The sequence below is a fragment of the Antechinus flavipes genome, chromosome 2 (assembly GCF_016432865.1).
Source record: "Antechinus flavipes isolate AdamAnt ecotype Samford, QLD, Australia chromosome 2, AdamAnt_v2, whole genome shotgun sequence".
Lineage (NCBI taxonomy): Eukaryota > Metazoa > Chordata > Mammalia > Dasyuromorphia > Dasyuridae > Antechinus > Antechinus flavipes.
Window position 1 is genome coordinate 537,692,771 of NC_067399.1, and position 16,607 is coordinate 537,709,377.

A 16,607-nucleotide genomic window follows, 5' to 3' on the forward strand; every position below is an offset into this window, starting at 1 on the left:
ATTTTTGTTTTTCTTCCCGGGTTATTTATACCTTCTGAATTCAATTCTCCCTGTGCAACAAGAGAACTGTTTGGTTCTGCACACATATATTGTATCTAGGATATACTGTAACCTATTCAACATGTAAAAGATTGCTTGCCATCTGGGGAAGGGGGTGGAGGGAGGGAGGGGAAAAATCGGAACAGAAGTGAGTGCAAGGGATAATGCTATAAAAAATTACTCTGGCATGGATTCTGTCAATAAAAAGTTATTTAAAAAAAAAAAAGAAAGAAAGAAAAGAGCCACGTCCATCAGTATTGCTCATCGTATAATCTTGCTGTTGCTGGGTATAATGATCTTCTGGTTCTACTCACTTCATTCATCATCAGTTCGTATAAGTATCTCCAGACCTTTCTGAAATTCTCCTGCTGGTCATTTCTTACAGAACAATAATATTCCTTAACAATCACATACCATAACTTATTCCTCCATTCTCCAACTGATGGGCAACTACTCACTTTCCAGGTTCTTGCCATTACAAAAAAGACTGCTACAAACATTTATGTGGGTTCCTTTCCCTCCTTTATGATCTCTGTGGGATACAAGCCCAGTAGGTACACCACTGAATTAAAGGGTATGCAAGCCTTTGGGCTTGCTTTGATAAGCAAGTTTGATAAGCCTTTGGGCATACTTCCAAATTGCTCTCCAGAATGGTTGGATCAGTTCACAACTCCACCAACAATGTATTAGTGCCCCAGGTTCCCACATCCCCTCCAACATTTATCCTTATCTTTTCCTATTATCTTAGCCAATCTGAGAGGTGTGAGATGATAATTCAAAGTTGTCTTAATTTGCATTTCTCTCATCAATCGTGATTTAGAGCATTTTTTCATATGACTAGAAATGGTTTTAATTTCTTCTGAAAATTCTGTTCATATCCTTCGATCCTTTATCAATTAAAGAATGATTGCCTTCATTTTTTATGTCTTTCTCTCTTCCAGAGAGTTATCCTATATAAGAAAGAATATCTTTTTAAAGGAAAAAATAAAAAGAGTAAATAGAGGGAAACAATCAGGAAAATGAATATATCCCCTCTCCCCCCCAAAAAAATCTGCCATTATGCAGAGTTACACACCTTTGAATCCCTTATTCTCTGTAAAGGAGTCGGGGGAGATGCCATCTCCTATCTTCTCTTTGTAATTTTGCAGCATTCACTCCTTACTTTTTGTGGTATTGGTTTTTTTGTGGTATAATCATTGTGTACATTGTGTTCTTTCATTCTCTTCTTGCAACTTGTCCCATCCTGTATTGTATCCATCTAGCATACCATGACCTTCACATACCACCATTTGCTTAGCCATTCCCTAGCAGATGGGTATCTCCATTGTTTCCACTTCTTTGATAGCACAGAAAGTGCTACTAAACCTTTCTCTCACAAGGTGTATGTGTAAGCACTTTGAAAAGTCAACAGCAGCTTTTTTTACTCTTGCCTTACCTTAGGCCCATGGTGTCCTTCTCTGTCATTGATATTGAAAGTATAAGACCACCCTGCAAATAGTACCATGTTGCATAGCAATGCAGGTTGGACTCAAGGAACCAAATCAGAGTCCTAACACTTACATTCATGAACCTCTAGACAAGGCTCAAACCTTCTAAGCTTCTGCTTTCTCATCCATAAAATGAGAATTTGTCTTACCTCTTCATGGTATCATTGTTGTAATTTATAAACTTTGTTTCCTGCTCATTGAGTTGGGGGTGGGAGAAGGAGAGATTTGGGCCTAGAGCAGAGAAGCATTAATGAAGAACTTCACAAGCTTCATGCTTCCTGTTGTTTGACTTAACAGAGAAAACTCAGAAGCCTCATGGATATCTCTTTTCTTCCCTGCAGATAGTTTTCCCTCTAGAGTGGTTTCCGTTGAACAAGCCCAGCGTGGGAGACTATTTTCATATGGCTTACAACGTCATCACACCATTTCTCTTACTCAAGGTAAAACCTAGAGACACAAAGGTCAGTCTCCCTTCAGAACAGCTCCCAGGCTCTGATATGGGCACAATACCAGTATGGTTGTTTGGAAGGAACAATAGAACTTCTGGGTGAAGTTCTGAGAGGAACTTCTTTTTTTTTTTTTTTTGGCTTTGCCACTGATGCCAAATTCCCTAATATTAGAGAAGTTATTTCAATACTCTAATCTTCATATTGTTCATCTTTCTAATAGATATGATGTCCTGTCTAGTTCACAGGAAAGTTAGTGAGGATCTAACAAGATGATGATTGTGAAAAGGCTCTTTGAAAAGCTGAAATGTTATGCAGAGACAATGAAAATTACAATGAAATGGTTTCTCTATCCATAAAAACAACGCTTGCTCTTTAACACAATCTATTAATAATTTTGCATAATATACCAGGAAGTCGAGAAATTTTATACCTTGCTCCAAAGACCAAACTCATTTTTTGTTTGCATAGATTGCTTGATTTTTTTTTTTTTTTTTTTTTTTGCAAAAAAACCCAGAAATGCTGAGGGGGTATGAAGGAGCAAACAGATCTGGAGGAGCTAGACAAGAGAGATTTAAAACTTTTCCCAAAGGATGGCTCTCCAACGCGCAAAGGATGGAGCATTAGTCCTGAAGTCAGGAGTACCTGAGTTCAAATCCAGTCTCAGACATTTAATACTAGCTGTGTGACTCTGGGCAAGTCACTTAACCTTAATTGCCTCACCAAAACAAGTAAACAAATCAAAAAAAACCAAAGTCACTTCTATTCTAAAGCAATCTGGAGGTCTAGATTTAGACTGAGAGGAACTGGGTACGAATCCTTTCTTTGCTCTTTACCATCCAGGTCAGTAGAATAACCTCTCTAATCTTCATTTCTCTGTGAAGTGAAGAGGTTAGATGAGATGATTTCTGAGGCCCTTTTCAGAATCTCACAGGTGGAAGGGACTTAGGTTAACCCATCCCTGATTCAGGATCCTCCCCGCCATTTTCCTAATAAATGGGGGCCTATCAAACACCTTTGGGAAAGGGAAGGCACTTGTTCCATCCTTGGATAGTTCTCATTGTTAGGACACTTTTCTGTACAACCAACCTGAGTCTGGCTTCTCAGGAACTTCCATGTGTTACTTCTGGTTCCGTTTCTGGAACCTAGCGGAGCAAGCGGATCTTTCCTACAACCAGCAGCTCTTTGGAGCTTGTCTTGTATTTCTCACATCTTTTTAGATCAGACACCTCCAGTTTCTAAAACAGTCCTCATATGGCATAGTCTCAGGTGCTCTTCCTATTCTCTGTGCCCACCTTTGCACACATTCTAGGTTATCAATGCCCTTCCTAAAATGTGGCATTTGCGACCACCCACCATACCGTGTGAAACAGCAGCCCTTTATTAGGCACCTGCTATGTGCTAGGAGGTAGCAAGAGAGCTTCCTCCCTCAGACTGATAGGCTTTCCCTCAGACTGAAACTCCTTGAGAAAGGGAACTGGGGTGGGTGGGTTGGTTGGTTTTGCTTTGAAGGGTAGTGTTTTTCCTCTCTTTGTATCTTTACCACTTAGTATAATGTTTGGCACAAAATTAAGCATTTAATAAATATTTATTGATGACTTGAAGGTGAGGGAAGGGGTGTAATGCTGCAGATTGACATTTAGAAATATAGGTCTGGAAGAGGGAGAATGTTATAATGTGTGGTTAAAAACCCCCACTAGTCAATCACTGGGACACAGTTACTACCCTGTCCCAGAAAGCAGGTCCCAGGACAGAAGACCTGATCTTTGCTTCCCTCCTCTTCCTAGAATGGGATCTGCAGAGGGAAGGTTCTCTACCCAACCCCTATTACCAGTCCATCCTCACACAGATGAACAGAGAAACAGATTAAGAGAGACAGACAGAGACACACACACACACACACACACACACACACACACATATACACACACATCACCCACTTCCTCCTTATTGATACCTCAAGATGAAATTTAATTAACCTCCCTTTCATCTCTGTCTTTGAACCTGTTGTTAAAAATAATATATAGTACTTATTTTCCAGAAGCTACAAAGAGAAACCAGACACAAGAACACACTTGTTTATCTGAAGAATAATTAGTGAATCACACAAGACAATGTAGAATCACTTGTACAACTGAATGTAATGAAGGGAGGCAATTATGATGAAATGAATGATGCTAGATTTGGGATTAGAGGAACAGGATTCAAATTCTAGTTGTGCTATTTACTGCCTATAAAACTTTGGACAAATCATTCCACTTCTTGCTCAGTTTCCATATCTATGAAACAAGGGGATAAACTTATTCATTTGTTTCCTTATTTGTTTTTAAAAGGGTTTTTTTTTTAATTAACAAGCATTTTTTCTCATCCTCCTACTTTGTCTCCCCATATTGATAAGGAAAAGAAAAAAAAATTTATCTAATAACAAATGTGCATAGTCAAGCAAAAAGGGCTTGTTCATTTCAAAAGCCCTTCCAACTCTAAATATATGAACTTAAATGTTAGTATGTATGGTATAAGGAAGTCAAGTGCTAAGAGACCCCAAATGGGGGAGGTAAGGGAAAGCTGGAGTTTTTAGGGAAGGCTTCATGGAACAGACTGAAGAACAATGTTTGAACAGGCAGAGAGAGGTAGGGGAGGCCATTAAGGGAAGAAAGGTAACCCTGCACAACATGGCTTAGAGATAGGGATGAGTAGGTCATGTGCTAGGGACATTTACTTTGGAATTTTAGAGTTTTGGGTAGAGTTTTCTTGGTTATGTTTTTGTTGTTTTTTAACTTAAAAAAATAAAGAATACATTTTTCTCCCTCTCCCATTCCTCCCTTTAAAAAAGAAATGAAAAACAAACCTTTGTATAATATGCATAGTCAAGCAAAAAGAAAGCTTCCCACATTGTTCCTAGTCAAAAAATAAAGGACATGTTACTTTGGAAAGATGGAAGGTTTTAGAGTTTTGAGTAAAAAACCTGACAAGGATCAAGCAAGGTCATCCATCAGAAGCCGGAGCTGGCTCTTGGAGGGTGTTTCCTGGCAGGATGTGCTGAGTAGCTGGTTCTAAATTGCAGCTCATTGAAAGGTCCCCCAAGACCCTGCCTCGGTCCATCGTGTATGTCAGCATCATCACCTTCATCATGGGCTCGAGCATTCACCTGGTGGGAGACTCTGTGAACCACCGCCTGATCTTCAGTGGCTATCAGCACCACCTGTCTGTGCGTGAGAACCCAATCATCAAGAACCTGAAGCCAAAGACCCTGGTGAGGAAGTCTCCCCTCAGGTCATTGCTTTCCCCTCAACAAGGAATTACCTCAGGTCGCAGCCAGTAGTTCATCATTAGAAGTCCTTTCACACGCAGTATGTGAGGGGAAGTATGCTTTATTTTGCACCATAATCACCCTGGAAGTCCTTTGTCCCAAATGGTCTGCCACCCCCCCACTCCACCTTCCTGACTACCGTTACTGATATGTTTCAAGCACTCGGAGGGAAAGGGGTGTGGGGTGGAGTTGTACACACTTGTAATCCCCAGTCCCTGTAGAGGCTGACGCTGGCGGATCACCTGCCGTAGATCTCAAGCTGATGGGGTGCCCTCACTAAGTCTGCTGCCATTATAGTGAGTCCCGGTAGTGGAGGGCCACCAGGCCGCCCAAGGAGGTGAGACCCCTCCCCTGTCAGAAAAGTGGAGCAGGTTAAACTTCCGCACAACCATCATCAGGGCTGGGCCTGTGGGTGGCCCCTCTGCTCTCAGCGTGGGCAAGGTGCAGAGATCCAATCTCAAAAAAACAAAACAACATGAGAGCTGGGAGTGCATGCATTTGAGCTCCAGATTCTGATCTCACAAATTCCACTTTGGGCCCAAATTTTGGTATCCGACCTTCATAAATTCTATAGAATTGTGTTTTAGGAAAAGAAGTCATTGTCTCCCATTCACACATAACCACAAATTATCTTATCAAATTAGAAGGGAAGGCCCTGGAAAAATATAAAGATAAGGTACCACAGAGGGCAGCAAGGAAGAAGAAAAGAGCTATAGCCAGTCTCATGGAATGAGGCTTTTGGAATAGGAAGAGATGGGCACTAAAAGCCTAAAAGTACTCCAGAATCCCATCATGCTCAGCCTCACCGTTTTGCCAAATAATGAGCTTGCTTCTGAGAGCTGCCTTTAGGGGGCCTGAATTAGGTCTGTATAACAGAGTTTGTTTTCTTTCCCCCGCAGATTGACTCCTTTGAGCTGCTTTACTACTATGATGAATATCTAGGGCACTGCTTGTGGTGAGTATTTATAGCCTGGTGGTTTTAGGGACAGGATGGGGTTCACAGCCTGTACGGAGCACAGCCCTCCCAGACAGGCCCTTCACTTCCGCAAATGAAGTGATCAGTGCTGCTTCCCCAGTACCCATGGCTGGTCACTAGAGGGCAGCAAGAGGCTTTCTTCAGTCTCCCAGGGTTGGGGCTGCCGCCTGGTACTCTGTTGGGGGGTGAGGGGGGAAGGGGAGTGGGTTTGGGGTGAAGGAGAGATTTCATGTGCCACACTATAACTGTCCCGCCCCAGCCCCCCACCCCCCTCTGCTTTAAGATTACTCTCGAGTGGCCTTTGATAGTATTGCACAGAAAATCTCCTCCCTCTGGGCCTGTGGGTGATGTTGGTAAATACAGACTATCTGAATATGACTTTGTGTCCAGAGGGATGAGTTAAGGGCCTCTGGGTGAGGCAGCCGGAACCTTGCTGTGTGGTGAGAATGCACACAACCAGAAAGGCTGAGCCCCACAGCTAAGTAGTGGAGGCGGGGAGGGCAAGAGGCTCCTCGCTGCTGTTTAGAGCAGATTATCTATGTCGGGCTTTGACTTGGAGGACCACAAGCAGTCACAAGACTCCCCACTGGACCCTGAGCCAGATTAAAGTGTAATTGGGAAATGATTAATAAAATAAATTTTAAAACAGTAAAATGTAGGTAATGCTAATTTATAGCTTTCTAAGCCATTGTGACCTACAGGGATCCATTTCTATTTGAATTTGACCGCATCAGGCTGTGCTACATAACAGTGGCTGGACCTTCCTCCCCCTGCTAGGGAGCAGTCACTTTACTCAACTCCCCTTGATTTCCTGTTATTACATCCCCCAAGCACCAAACAACCTATTTTCCCACACTCCTCAACCCCTGCCTTCCACATCCACCACAGGTAATTTGGTTTCCTACTACTGAGAAGATTGTGGTTCTCCATTATAAGAATCACCTCCTCCACCCCACAGCCTTCAGCCAGCCCTGCTTCTTCTTCTTTATGACTCAGAGAAAGAGGCATCCCTGTTCCACCTCCCCATCCTTTCTGCCCCATCAATCATTCTCTCCTAGACATATTCAATCTCCCTTTTCATTGGGTCTCTCCCATCTTTGTACAAAGCTACTTAAGTCCTCTTCCCAGTCCTTAAAGAAATTTCCCCTGAGCCCCTCTATCCCTTCAAATTGCCATCTTCTCTCTCTTCCCTTTTGCCCTGTACAGTTTCCATCTGATGCATAGACTGCTTCCCTGCCATTTCATTCTTCTATCACTTGCATTCAGACTTCTTTTCCTACCAGTCTCCAGAAACTTCTGACTGTAATCAGTTGTACCTTTTATCACTAGGTCCAATGGCTTTTTTCAGCTCTCATCCTCACCCATCACCTCTTGTTTCTCTCTCTTGCTATACTTGCTATACTGACATCTTAGATTCTCTTGATTTCCTCCTGCCTCTTTAGGTCTTCTTCTATCCATTTTCCCCAGCCCACTAACAGGCATTTCACAGTTCTCTGACCTCCTTTCTCTCTTCTCCAGTCTCATTCACTCTCACAAGTTCAGTTGCCAACTGTATATGGATACCTCCCTAAACCTTGCTCTCTCTTTGGAGTTCCCACACCTGAATTTCTTGCTACTCACTAGATAGCTGCACTTGAATCACCATCAAAACCAACAGTACTGAAACAGAATCTAATGTTTTCCCATCGAAACCTAATCTTTTCTGAGTGCTCTATTTTGGTTGATTGTATTCAGGCTGGAGGGTTTTATTATTACCTGGAATTTCTCTCTCGAATCAGTTGCTGAGTTGTATTAACTTTACCTCTAGCTCTCAAAAAAAACAAAACAAAACGACTTTCTCTTCCTAACACTACCACTGCAGGACATTCTTCATTATATGCTGCTTGAATTGTTTCATTGCCAATCCCTCCCCCAAATCTGACCTTAAAGTTGCTGACAAATTAGCTTGCCACACTACCGGTCATCTCCCTCATCTGCTCAGAACCCCATTGCCCACTGAATAAAATCCAAGATAGTCTGTCATTCAAGGTTGTCTACAATCTAGGATCATCTCACTTTTTACATTCTTATCTCCCTCTTTTGTTCTAGCCAAACTGGGTTACTCTTGTCATCCCTTATAAATATCCCATATGCCTTTGCTCGTCTTGTTAACTCTACCTATAATGCCCTTTAGTCAGTCTCTATTTATTGAAATCTACTTTTCATTTTAAAAGGCTCTCAATGGAGTCTGTGACTAAAAAAAAATCACAACATTTTGGTAACTATTTCAATAATAATTGGTTTCCTTTGTAGTCATATTTATTGTGTTTTCTACATTTAAAAACATTCTGAAATTGCATCCAGAAACTTCACTAGACTGCCAAAAGGATACGTAACACAAGAGAAAGGTTAAAAATTCTTGCTTTTTGAAGACCAGTTCTTATATCCCCTCCATGATGATACCTTCTCTAATTGCCCTTGGCTTATGCCGGCTAGCTCTCATCTTGTATTAGAGTTACTTGTCTGTGCTCAGGATATTTCCCTCCTGGCTTGTAAGCACCAGGAACCAACTCTTATGAACCTGATGTGCTGTGCTACCTCTAGTGAGAGCTTAATAAATGTTTCTTTCTATCTTTTTTTAGTATTTTACTTTTCCCCAGTTACACATAAAAACAATTTTTAACATTCTTTACTAAAATTTGAGTTCCAAATTCTCTCCCTTCTTCCCTCCCCAGTTTCGCCCATTGAGAAGGCAATTTGATAAAGATAATACTTGAGTAGTCATAAAAAAACATTTACAGATTAGTCATGTTGTAAAAGAAAACATAGATCAAAAAAAATTTAATAAAAAGTTTTTATTTTTTTAAGTATGCTTCAATCTATATTCAGACACCACCAGTTCTTTTTCTGAAAGTGAATAGCATTTTTTCATTATAAGTGCTTCAGAGTTGCCTTGGATCTTTGTATTGCTGAGAACAGCTAAGTCACTCACAGCTGATCATCTTAAAATATTGCTGTTACTTTGTACACAGTACATTTCACTTTACATCAGCTCATGTAACTCGATCCAAGTTTTTTTCTGAAAGCATCCTGCTCATCATTTCTTACAGCACAGTAGTATTCCATCGCAATCACATAGCACATTTTGTTCAGCCATTCCCCAATTGATGAGTGTTCTCGAAATTTACAATTCTTTGCCACCAGAAAAGAATTGCTATAAATAATTTTGTACATATAGGTCCTTTTCCTCTTTGTTTTCTATTTCTTTTGGGAGACAGACCTAGTAGTAGTATTATGGCTAGTCATAGAGTATACATAGTTTGATAGCCCTTTGGGCATATTCCAAATTGCTCTACAGAAAGGTTCAATCAATTCACAACACCAACAATGCATTAATGTCGAATTGTTCCCATATCCCCTCCATCATTTGTCATTTTCTTTTTCTGTCCTGTTAACCAATCTAATAGGTATGAGGTAGTACCTTATTTTTCCAATTTTTGCATTTTTCCAATCAGTACTGAGAGAATTTTTCTTTTGTCTATAGATAACTACGATTATTTCATCTGAAAATTGTTCATATCTTTTGACCATTTGTCAATTGGGAAATGGCTCATTAAATATTTCTTTTAATTGAGTGGCTAGTCAGAAGGCCTCCTTCTGAGTCCCACTCCACCTCAGAAGCACACAATTGTAGGATGCTTATTTCACAGAAGAAAAAACAGATCCATTGCCCAGTGCCAGAGCCAGAGCTGGACTTTTGAGGTACCTAAATCTCTTCCCTGTATTCTTTCAACCAGAGAAGCTACAAATGTAAACAAGATGAGGTTTTTGGTCTTGTGGCACTTTTGAGCTAGTAGTGGGACCCAAAGCGCAGAGATCATCATTCTGAATCGTACAAGCATACAGTTGTTTAGAGGGCTGTGCATTTGTTACAGAGGCAAGGGAAGCTCAGGAAGGTATCAGGATTTGTTTCCGTGGGGGTGGTCACTCTTTGTGCTCCTTGATGTCTGTGGATTTACTGATTCTATGCACATAGCACAGTGTGTTTCTGGAGGCCTGCTTTGAGAACATTTATGGTTTAATGCCTCTGACTCCAAAGCAACAGCAGGACGTTCTGAGTGGGCTCTGAAATGTGTTCTGGAAGGATACAGAAAGAGACAGCATGAGAGGGGGAGGGAGGAAAAAGGGAGGGGGAGCAGGTATGGGCCGACCATATGAAAGGAGGAGATTGAAAGGAAGTGTGACACACTGCATGAAACAGGGAGATGAAAGGAGAGCATGTGTGATTGTGGGTGTGTGAGGGAGAAGGCGTGTGGGGGTGCTAAAGAGGAGAGATGGTGGATCGGAGATTTCCATATTGGTCTAAATATAGGCTACATCCCTGACGTAAATGGCTTCAAAAGGAATAGATACAGATACATACATAAAAATATATATACAACTATACATTGAAAAATGAATGTTTTTTTAATCTCATCAATATAGTGAGACTGAAATGAAAGGGGATACTAGACCCTGAAAACAGGAAAAATCTGCTTCTCTAGAACACTAGTAGCTAGGGGGCCATAATTATAGGTTGCCCTTAGGTTTTATGTAAGCCAGATTTGGAGAAAACTTTCTTATATTTAGACCAATAGGAGTAAGTGGGTGGGTCAAGAGCAAGTGAGAAAGTGAGGTTAGAGAAGATCTGAGCAGATCAGTTTGAAGGCTGCCACAGATCTTGCTCCTTTCAATTTGTTTCTGCCCTGGTCACAGCCCCGCCTGACCTAGATCCCCTTTCTTCACACTGTTGGTCTCTTCCTTTATAGTCAATTTTCCTGGTCAACATAAGGCCATTTGGGGTGGAAGGGGAAAAAAAGGGAGGAAGAGGAAAAGGAGAAGGAAAAAGTGTGTGTTGTGTGTGATGTATGTATATGTTCATGCTTATCTTAAAAAGAATGGTATAAGGCATTGTTCAAAGACCATTTTATGGTATTATGCTGCCTTTTCTGAGCTATATGGGGCTTCCCCAAATCTTTCCCCAACCCTTCCTTAGGAGGCCAAGTTATTTAAGATAATGGTCTCCAAAGTAGAGCTGTATCTCAGCCAGTTACGACCACATTCTCTTCAACATTTCCCCATTGTTTTTCCCTGTCACCTCTGGCCTTCTGTGTGGCTGTCTTGAGTCTGGACAGTCTGTGGGAGGTTCAGACCTAGGGAGACTAGCAACTAAAGCTGTTCATGAGAATTCCCTCTCTCCCTACACACCTGTCTACCCCCCAAGTCATTTTGAAGCAGGTTCTGCATCTTGGGCATAAGGGATCATCCCAACCCACTTTAGATTTTTGGAGTGGAAATAACGAGTTACATGGACTGTGTAGGTATGGAAGGGTGACATTTATATGTCCCCCCTCAACTCACCCCCATTTCACATTTCCCTCCTGTTGAGTACTCCATCAGGTTTGTAGCCCAAGTGCTCTCTTGCATGCTCTCTCACTACCTCTCTCTTTTCTCTCCCTCTCTCTTTCCTATTTTTCTCCCTTTTTTCCTCCCAAGCCCATTTGATAATCACTTATCAAATCTTGTCCTTTCCATTTCTACAATTTCAAAGAAATCTGCATTTTTCAGTAATTTTCACCTATTGGTCTTAGTTCTGACCTTAGGGAGTTAATTAGAAAAATTCAACAAATTTATTTGACAGACACCTATTAAGCATCATGGGGTTGAGTTAGACTAAGCTATTTGGCTGTCACATCATACCATTAACTCACATTGAAACACCAAATATCTTTCTCCAGTCTTATCTTTTCCAAACTAAACATGTCCAGTTCTTCCAACTGATATTTATAGGATATAAACTCAACTTTTAGTCCATAAACCTTCATCAACTATTTTCTAACTATGCTCTCTTTACCCTTTTTCCTATTCTGGATTGATTTTTTTTTTTTCTTTAACTTAAGCATAGGACTTCTTATTAAAGTTCATCCTATTAGATTTGTCTCATTGTCCTAGTGACAGCATCTTTTTGGATCCTGATTCTGCCATCCATTGTATTAGCTCTTCTTCCCGAGTCCTTATTACCTGGAAATCGGGATTAAAAAGCCATTCACATTTTCATCTATGTCACTGATAAAAATGGTGGACAGAGCAGGGGCAGAGCTTTTTTCTCCACAATTAGAGGCTCCCTTCTAGGGGTCACTCTTTGGCTCTAGGCAATTACCCAGCTTTGATTCCTTTTAACTCTGATGTGTCTCCATCTTGTGATCCATAAGACTTTGTCACATGCTTTGCCTATTCAAGGTCCCATTTCTGGGGCATTTTCCTGAAGGGGAAGGTAACTTTGAATCCTCCCCTATTTGTTAGGCCCAAGAGAGAGCCATTGACTTGCTTTTCTGTCATAAAGGGAAAGGGATCTTTTTTGAGCTCTCATGCTCCAAGAGGCCCCCCCCCCCCCCCTCAGGACATTCCTGAGCTTTTTTCTCACTCAGGGCATTTACTCCCTTACTGGGCTGGAGGAGTAGAGGCTGGGACTGGGTCCGGCTGCAGATGGCGCAGGATCTAAGATTCTGGCATTTCTTCCAGGTATATCCCCTTCTTCCTCATCCTTTTCATGTACTTCAGTGGCTGCTTCACCACAGCCAAGAAAGAGAGCAGGATGCCCCGGTCGGCTCTGCTCCTGTTGGGGCCCAGCAGCCTGTACTACTGGTAAGTGGGGCGGCTGCTCTCCGCAGAGGATCTGGGGAGAGCTGGTTCTGTGAGGGGGCACCCCCCGCATGGCCTCCCAGAACACCCCAAGTCAGGGAAGGGCTGGGGGTCATTGAGGAAGCACAAGGACAGGTTCTGTCTTTTATTGCAAAGACAATATAAATGAGATAATTAAGTACTAAGCTGCAGCACTGGTCAGGATTGTAACCATCTGTGTTGCAGAAGGCTAGCCCCTAGGGGAGGTCTCCAGTGAGAACCCCTGGTCAGAGGCTTCTCATATATTCTGGTGTTCTGAGGTTGGGGCTTTGAGGGAGGAGTTAGAGGCCCAAGACTCGGGTTCAAATCCCAGTTTTGCAATTTGCTGCCTGTACAACCTTAGACAGGTCACTTCACTGCTCTGAGCACATGCCCCTCTATCTGTATAATGTGGGGCTATTCTCAGCTTCTAAGATCCCTTTATCTCTGACTGTGTGAGCCTTAATTAGCATTTAGATCAACAAAGGAGGAGAAAAAGCACTCTTCTTAGGGACCCTGGCAAAGGCCTTGTGGTGGGGTCACACTCTCGGGGCCTTGGCCACCCCAGCCCCAGATTAGAATGCCAAATACAGTGCAAGCTCGATGGGGCTGGTCTGGGTTTTCCAGGGGGCTGCAAGGCCCTTTTCTCTTTGAGTTTGACACTGTTGCTTTAGAGCCACATGTCTTGAGTCCCAGTCTCCCAGAGACTGGGGGCGTGCTTTATCTCCCTGACCCAAATTTGCTCTTCGGGAAAATTCAGGGGAATTCAGATGCCTCTGAAGGCCCTGGTCCATGGTGGGGGGGGAGGCAGGGGTAAAGGGGGGAGACGGTCTGAGGAGAATCGTCTTCTGACTTCCTGTCTGTCTCCCTGGGGAACCCAAGGTATCTTGTCACTGAAGGGCAGATCTTCATCCTCTTCATCTTCACCTATTTCGCCATGATGGCGTTTGTCATGCACCAGAAACGGAAGCGCCTCTACTTAGACAGCAACGGACTCTTCCTCTTCTACACCTTCTTCTTCACGCTCCTGTTTGTGGCCCTGTGGGTGCTGTGGCTGTGGAATGATCACACGCTCCGGAAGAAGTACCCCGGCGTCATCTACATTCCAGAACCGTGGGCCTTCTACACCCTCCATATCAGCAGGCACCCCTGACTTCCTCAGGCCCACAGCTGAGAGGGTTGGTGGGGGAGGGATTTGGGGTGAGCCATTTGTTGGGAAGAAGCCTCCCCCCGACAAAGCAAAGTGTGCTTCCCTCGGCCCTTCCTCTTCACTCCACCCCCATAAGTGGGCTTTGTAGGGTGTGTGTGAATTGTTAAGTATCCACATTTTGTTTGGCTTGCTCTTTTCAGGTTTGGGTTTAGTTTTAGGAAACACAACATCACAGGGCTGAGAACGGGCCTTATTCAGGGCCCAGTGAGTTTGCTGTGTTTGTGCTATGTGTGTGATTGTAAAAGCTGGCCAACGAGTGGCTCCTGGGAGGGACCCTGGCCAGGGGCACCTCGGGTGGCCTGACATAGAAGGGTTGGGGGCACCCTTGACTTCAGAGCCATTATCCTTCCGCCGTACCCCATCAGGGCTGGCCTGAGGAGCTCTCCTAGCTCTCCTCCATTGGCCATTCATAGGAAGGTAGAGAAGCACTGATCAGAGCTCAGGTGTCCTGCATTCATCTCAGCCTTGGTCCCAAGAGAGCTGGAAATGCTTGGGGAGGAAGACTGGGCCAGCACCCATGACTGAAGAGGAGGGACGGGACCTTTTTTGCTTGGAGTCTTGGCTCCCTTCCAGGATTCTGGTCCCACTCTCTTACTGACAGCAATTGGGCAATCACCTAGCTCCAAGTGACCCATGAGCCAGCCCCTTCCAAGGATCCAGCCCTCCCCTTCCTTGATTAGGGGTAAGGTGGGGAGTGGGTAGTAGGCCTGAAAAGGGTTCTGTAGAGTTCCTCCCCAACCCCATCAGCAGCTGGATCCTGTGACGGATTTCTTTTTAACCTTCATGGACTTTTGAGTTGGCAGAAGAGTCTCCTTAAGACTCCTTGCAGAAGAGACTCCCTGTGACACTCCTAGGATGGGGGTGAGCCTGTGTTCTTAAAGGCTCTCACAGGCCCTCCCATGCTGGGAAGGTGATGGACTGTACTGAGTCTAAGGACCAGCTGGTCCAAGCCTGGACAAGGGCTCAGAGCATAAGGCTTAGCAACTCATTTATCTTTTGTGACCAGGGCTCCTAGTAAATGCAGTCCACCAAGGTGTGAGGGGCGTGCAATGTGGTAATGCTCATGACATCTCATATCTTTGGATGCAAATCATCTGAGTTCCAGGAACATAAGTGAGCCTTGCCTCTGCCCCTCCTGCTTGGGGGAGCTTGGGAGGTTCTGGAGGCAATCCCAGAAGCTGAGGGACTGCCTGGCTGGCTGCTGTCCAGCCCAAGGATACCTGGAGGGCCAGGATAAGCAAGGGGATGTAACCCTTCCTCCTCCCTCCTATGGAAACTATTCTTGATTGTTCTACTTGAGAAAAGTGGTGTAAACCCTCTTTTCAGCCTAACCCAAACTTGAAATAGGATGTCTAGTCTAAAGACTCAGTGCTCACTCTTATTCCATGGAAACTTGGGGTGAGGAGAGTGAGGTTTCTACCTTCCTCGTTCATCCTGACTTTCAGGACACACTTAGGCAGCTACACATCATCTTGAGAAATGGTAGAGAGGGAATGGGGGTAGAGAAGAGGCGTGATTCCAGGAAGGGGTGACTTTTCACCTAAGGTGGACACTCACCCCTTTGCCTACCTCTTTGTAGCCTTGCACCCTATGATCAACTCAGTGGCCTCAGGCTTCCTTCCTGGGAATCATCTCCCATCTGAAGGCAGGGTTCCTTCCTGTGCTGCTGGTCAGTCAGCCTCTCCCCTGCCTTGTCCTTCCCATGCAAGGCAAGGGCCTGACCCAGATTCTGCAAGGACTCTTACCTCCCCTTCTGGTTCTACTCAGGTCATCCATGCCCTGACAGGGTTCCTCTTATCTAAGAGCACATTCGGGCCCTACGACTGGATGATTCCTCCCATATGTATAGACGCGCTGCCCCTGCCCCTAACTGTAAATATCTTGGCAGTCATGGCTGTAATTAATGGGAGTCTTAAATAAATGTGTGTACTTGAGTCAGACCTGGAAAAGATTGGTTTTTCTTTCTGTGAGATCTCAGAAGTGGCTAGGAAGAACTTCCTGCCTGGGTACCTCATCTCTTCCCTCCCCCCCAAATGGACACTGGCTTACTGAGAGAAATTGCTTCATCCCACCATCTTAAAACACTGTTTCTTGGGAGGCGCTTGAAACAGTTCTCAGTCTTCCAGAGGAGGAGCCTCCTCATCCTGATACAGACTAGAGAACCCAAGAGCAGTTGTGAAGGCGGGGAAGCCATTTTGCTTGTACTGGCTTTCCCAGGGGGCCAGGTAGTGAGGAAGTGGAGGCAATGCCAGTTTTGCAGAAGGAACTTGGTCGGTTTTGTGCTGCTGAATTGGCCCAGGTCCTTGTGTGTGCTCTCTCACTTCTGGCCTCCTCAGGGCAAACGGTCCGTCTTTATTATGTCTCCATGCCCACCCACAGAGCCAGAGGCCAGGGCTGAAGTGGGCAGAGGCCCATCAGCCTGGCCGGCTCAAAAGTCACCCGCTGATGAGATTTCCCAAGG

General features: G+C 43.9%; 1 protein-coding gene across 1 annotated transcript in view; it reads left to right on the forward strand.

Moving 5' to 3' along the window:
• CLN6 (CLN6 transmembrane ER protein) overlaps positions 1-16,080 on the forward strand; it is a 33,497-nt gene extending 17,417 nt beyond the window's left edge. The window contains exons 3-7 of the mRNA XM_051980788.1: positions 1,868-1,966; positions 5,037-5,225; positions 6,182-6,237; positions 12,799-12,921; positions 13,819-16,080. Of these exons, the coding sequence (XP_051836748.1) occupies positions 1,868-1,966; positions 5,037-5,225; positions 6,182-6,237; positions 12,799-12,921; positions 13,819-14,089 (738 nt within the window). The 3' untranslated portion in view covers positions 14,090-16,080. The remainder of the gene's footprint in view (positions 1-1,867; positions 1,967-5,036; positions 5,226-6,181; positions 6,238-12,798; positions 12,922-13,818) is intronic.
• Positions 16,081-16,607: the final 527 nt, after the last annotated feature.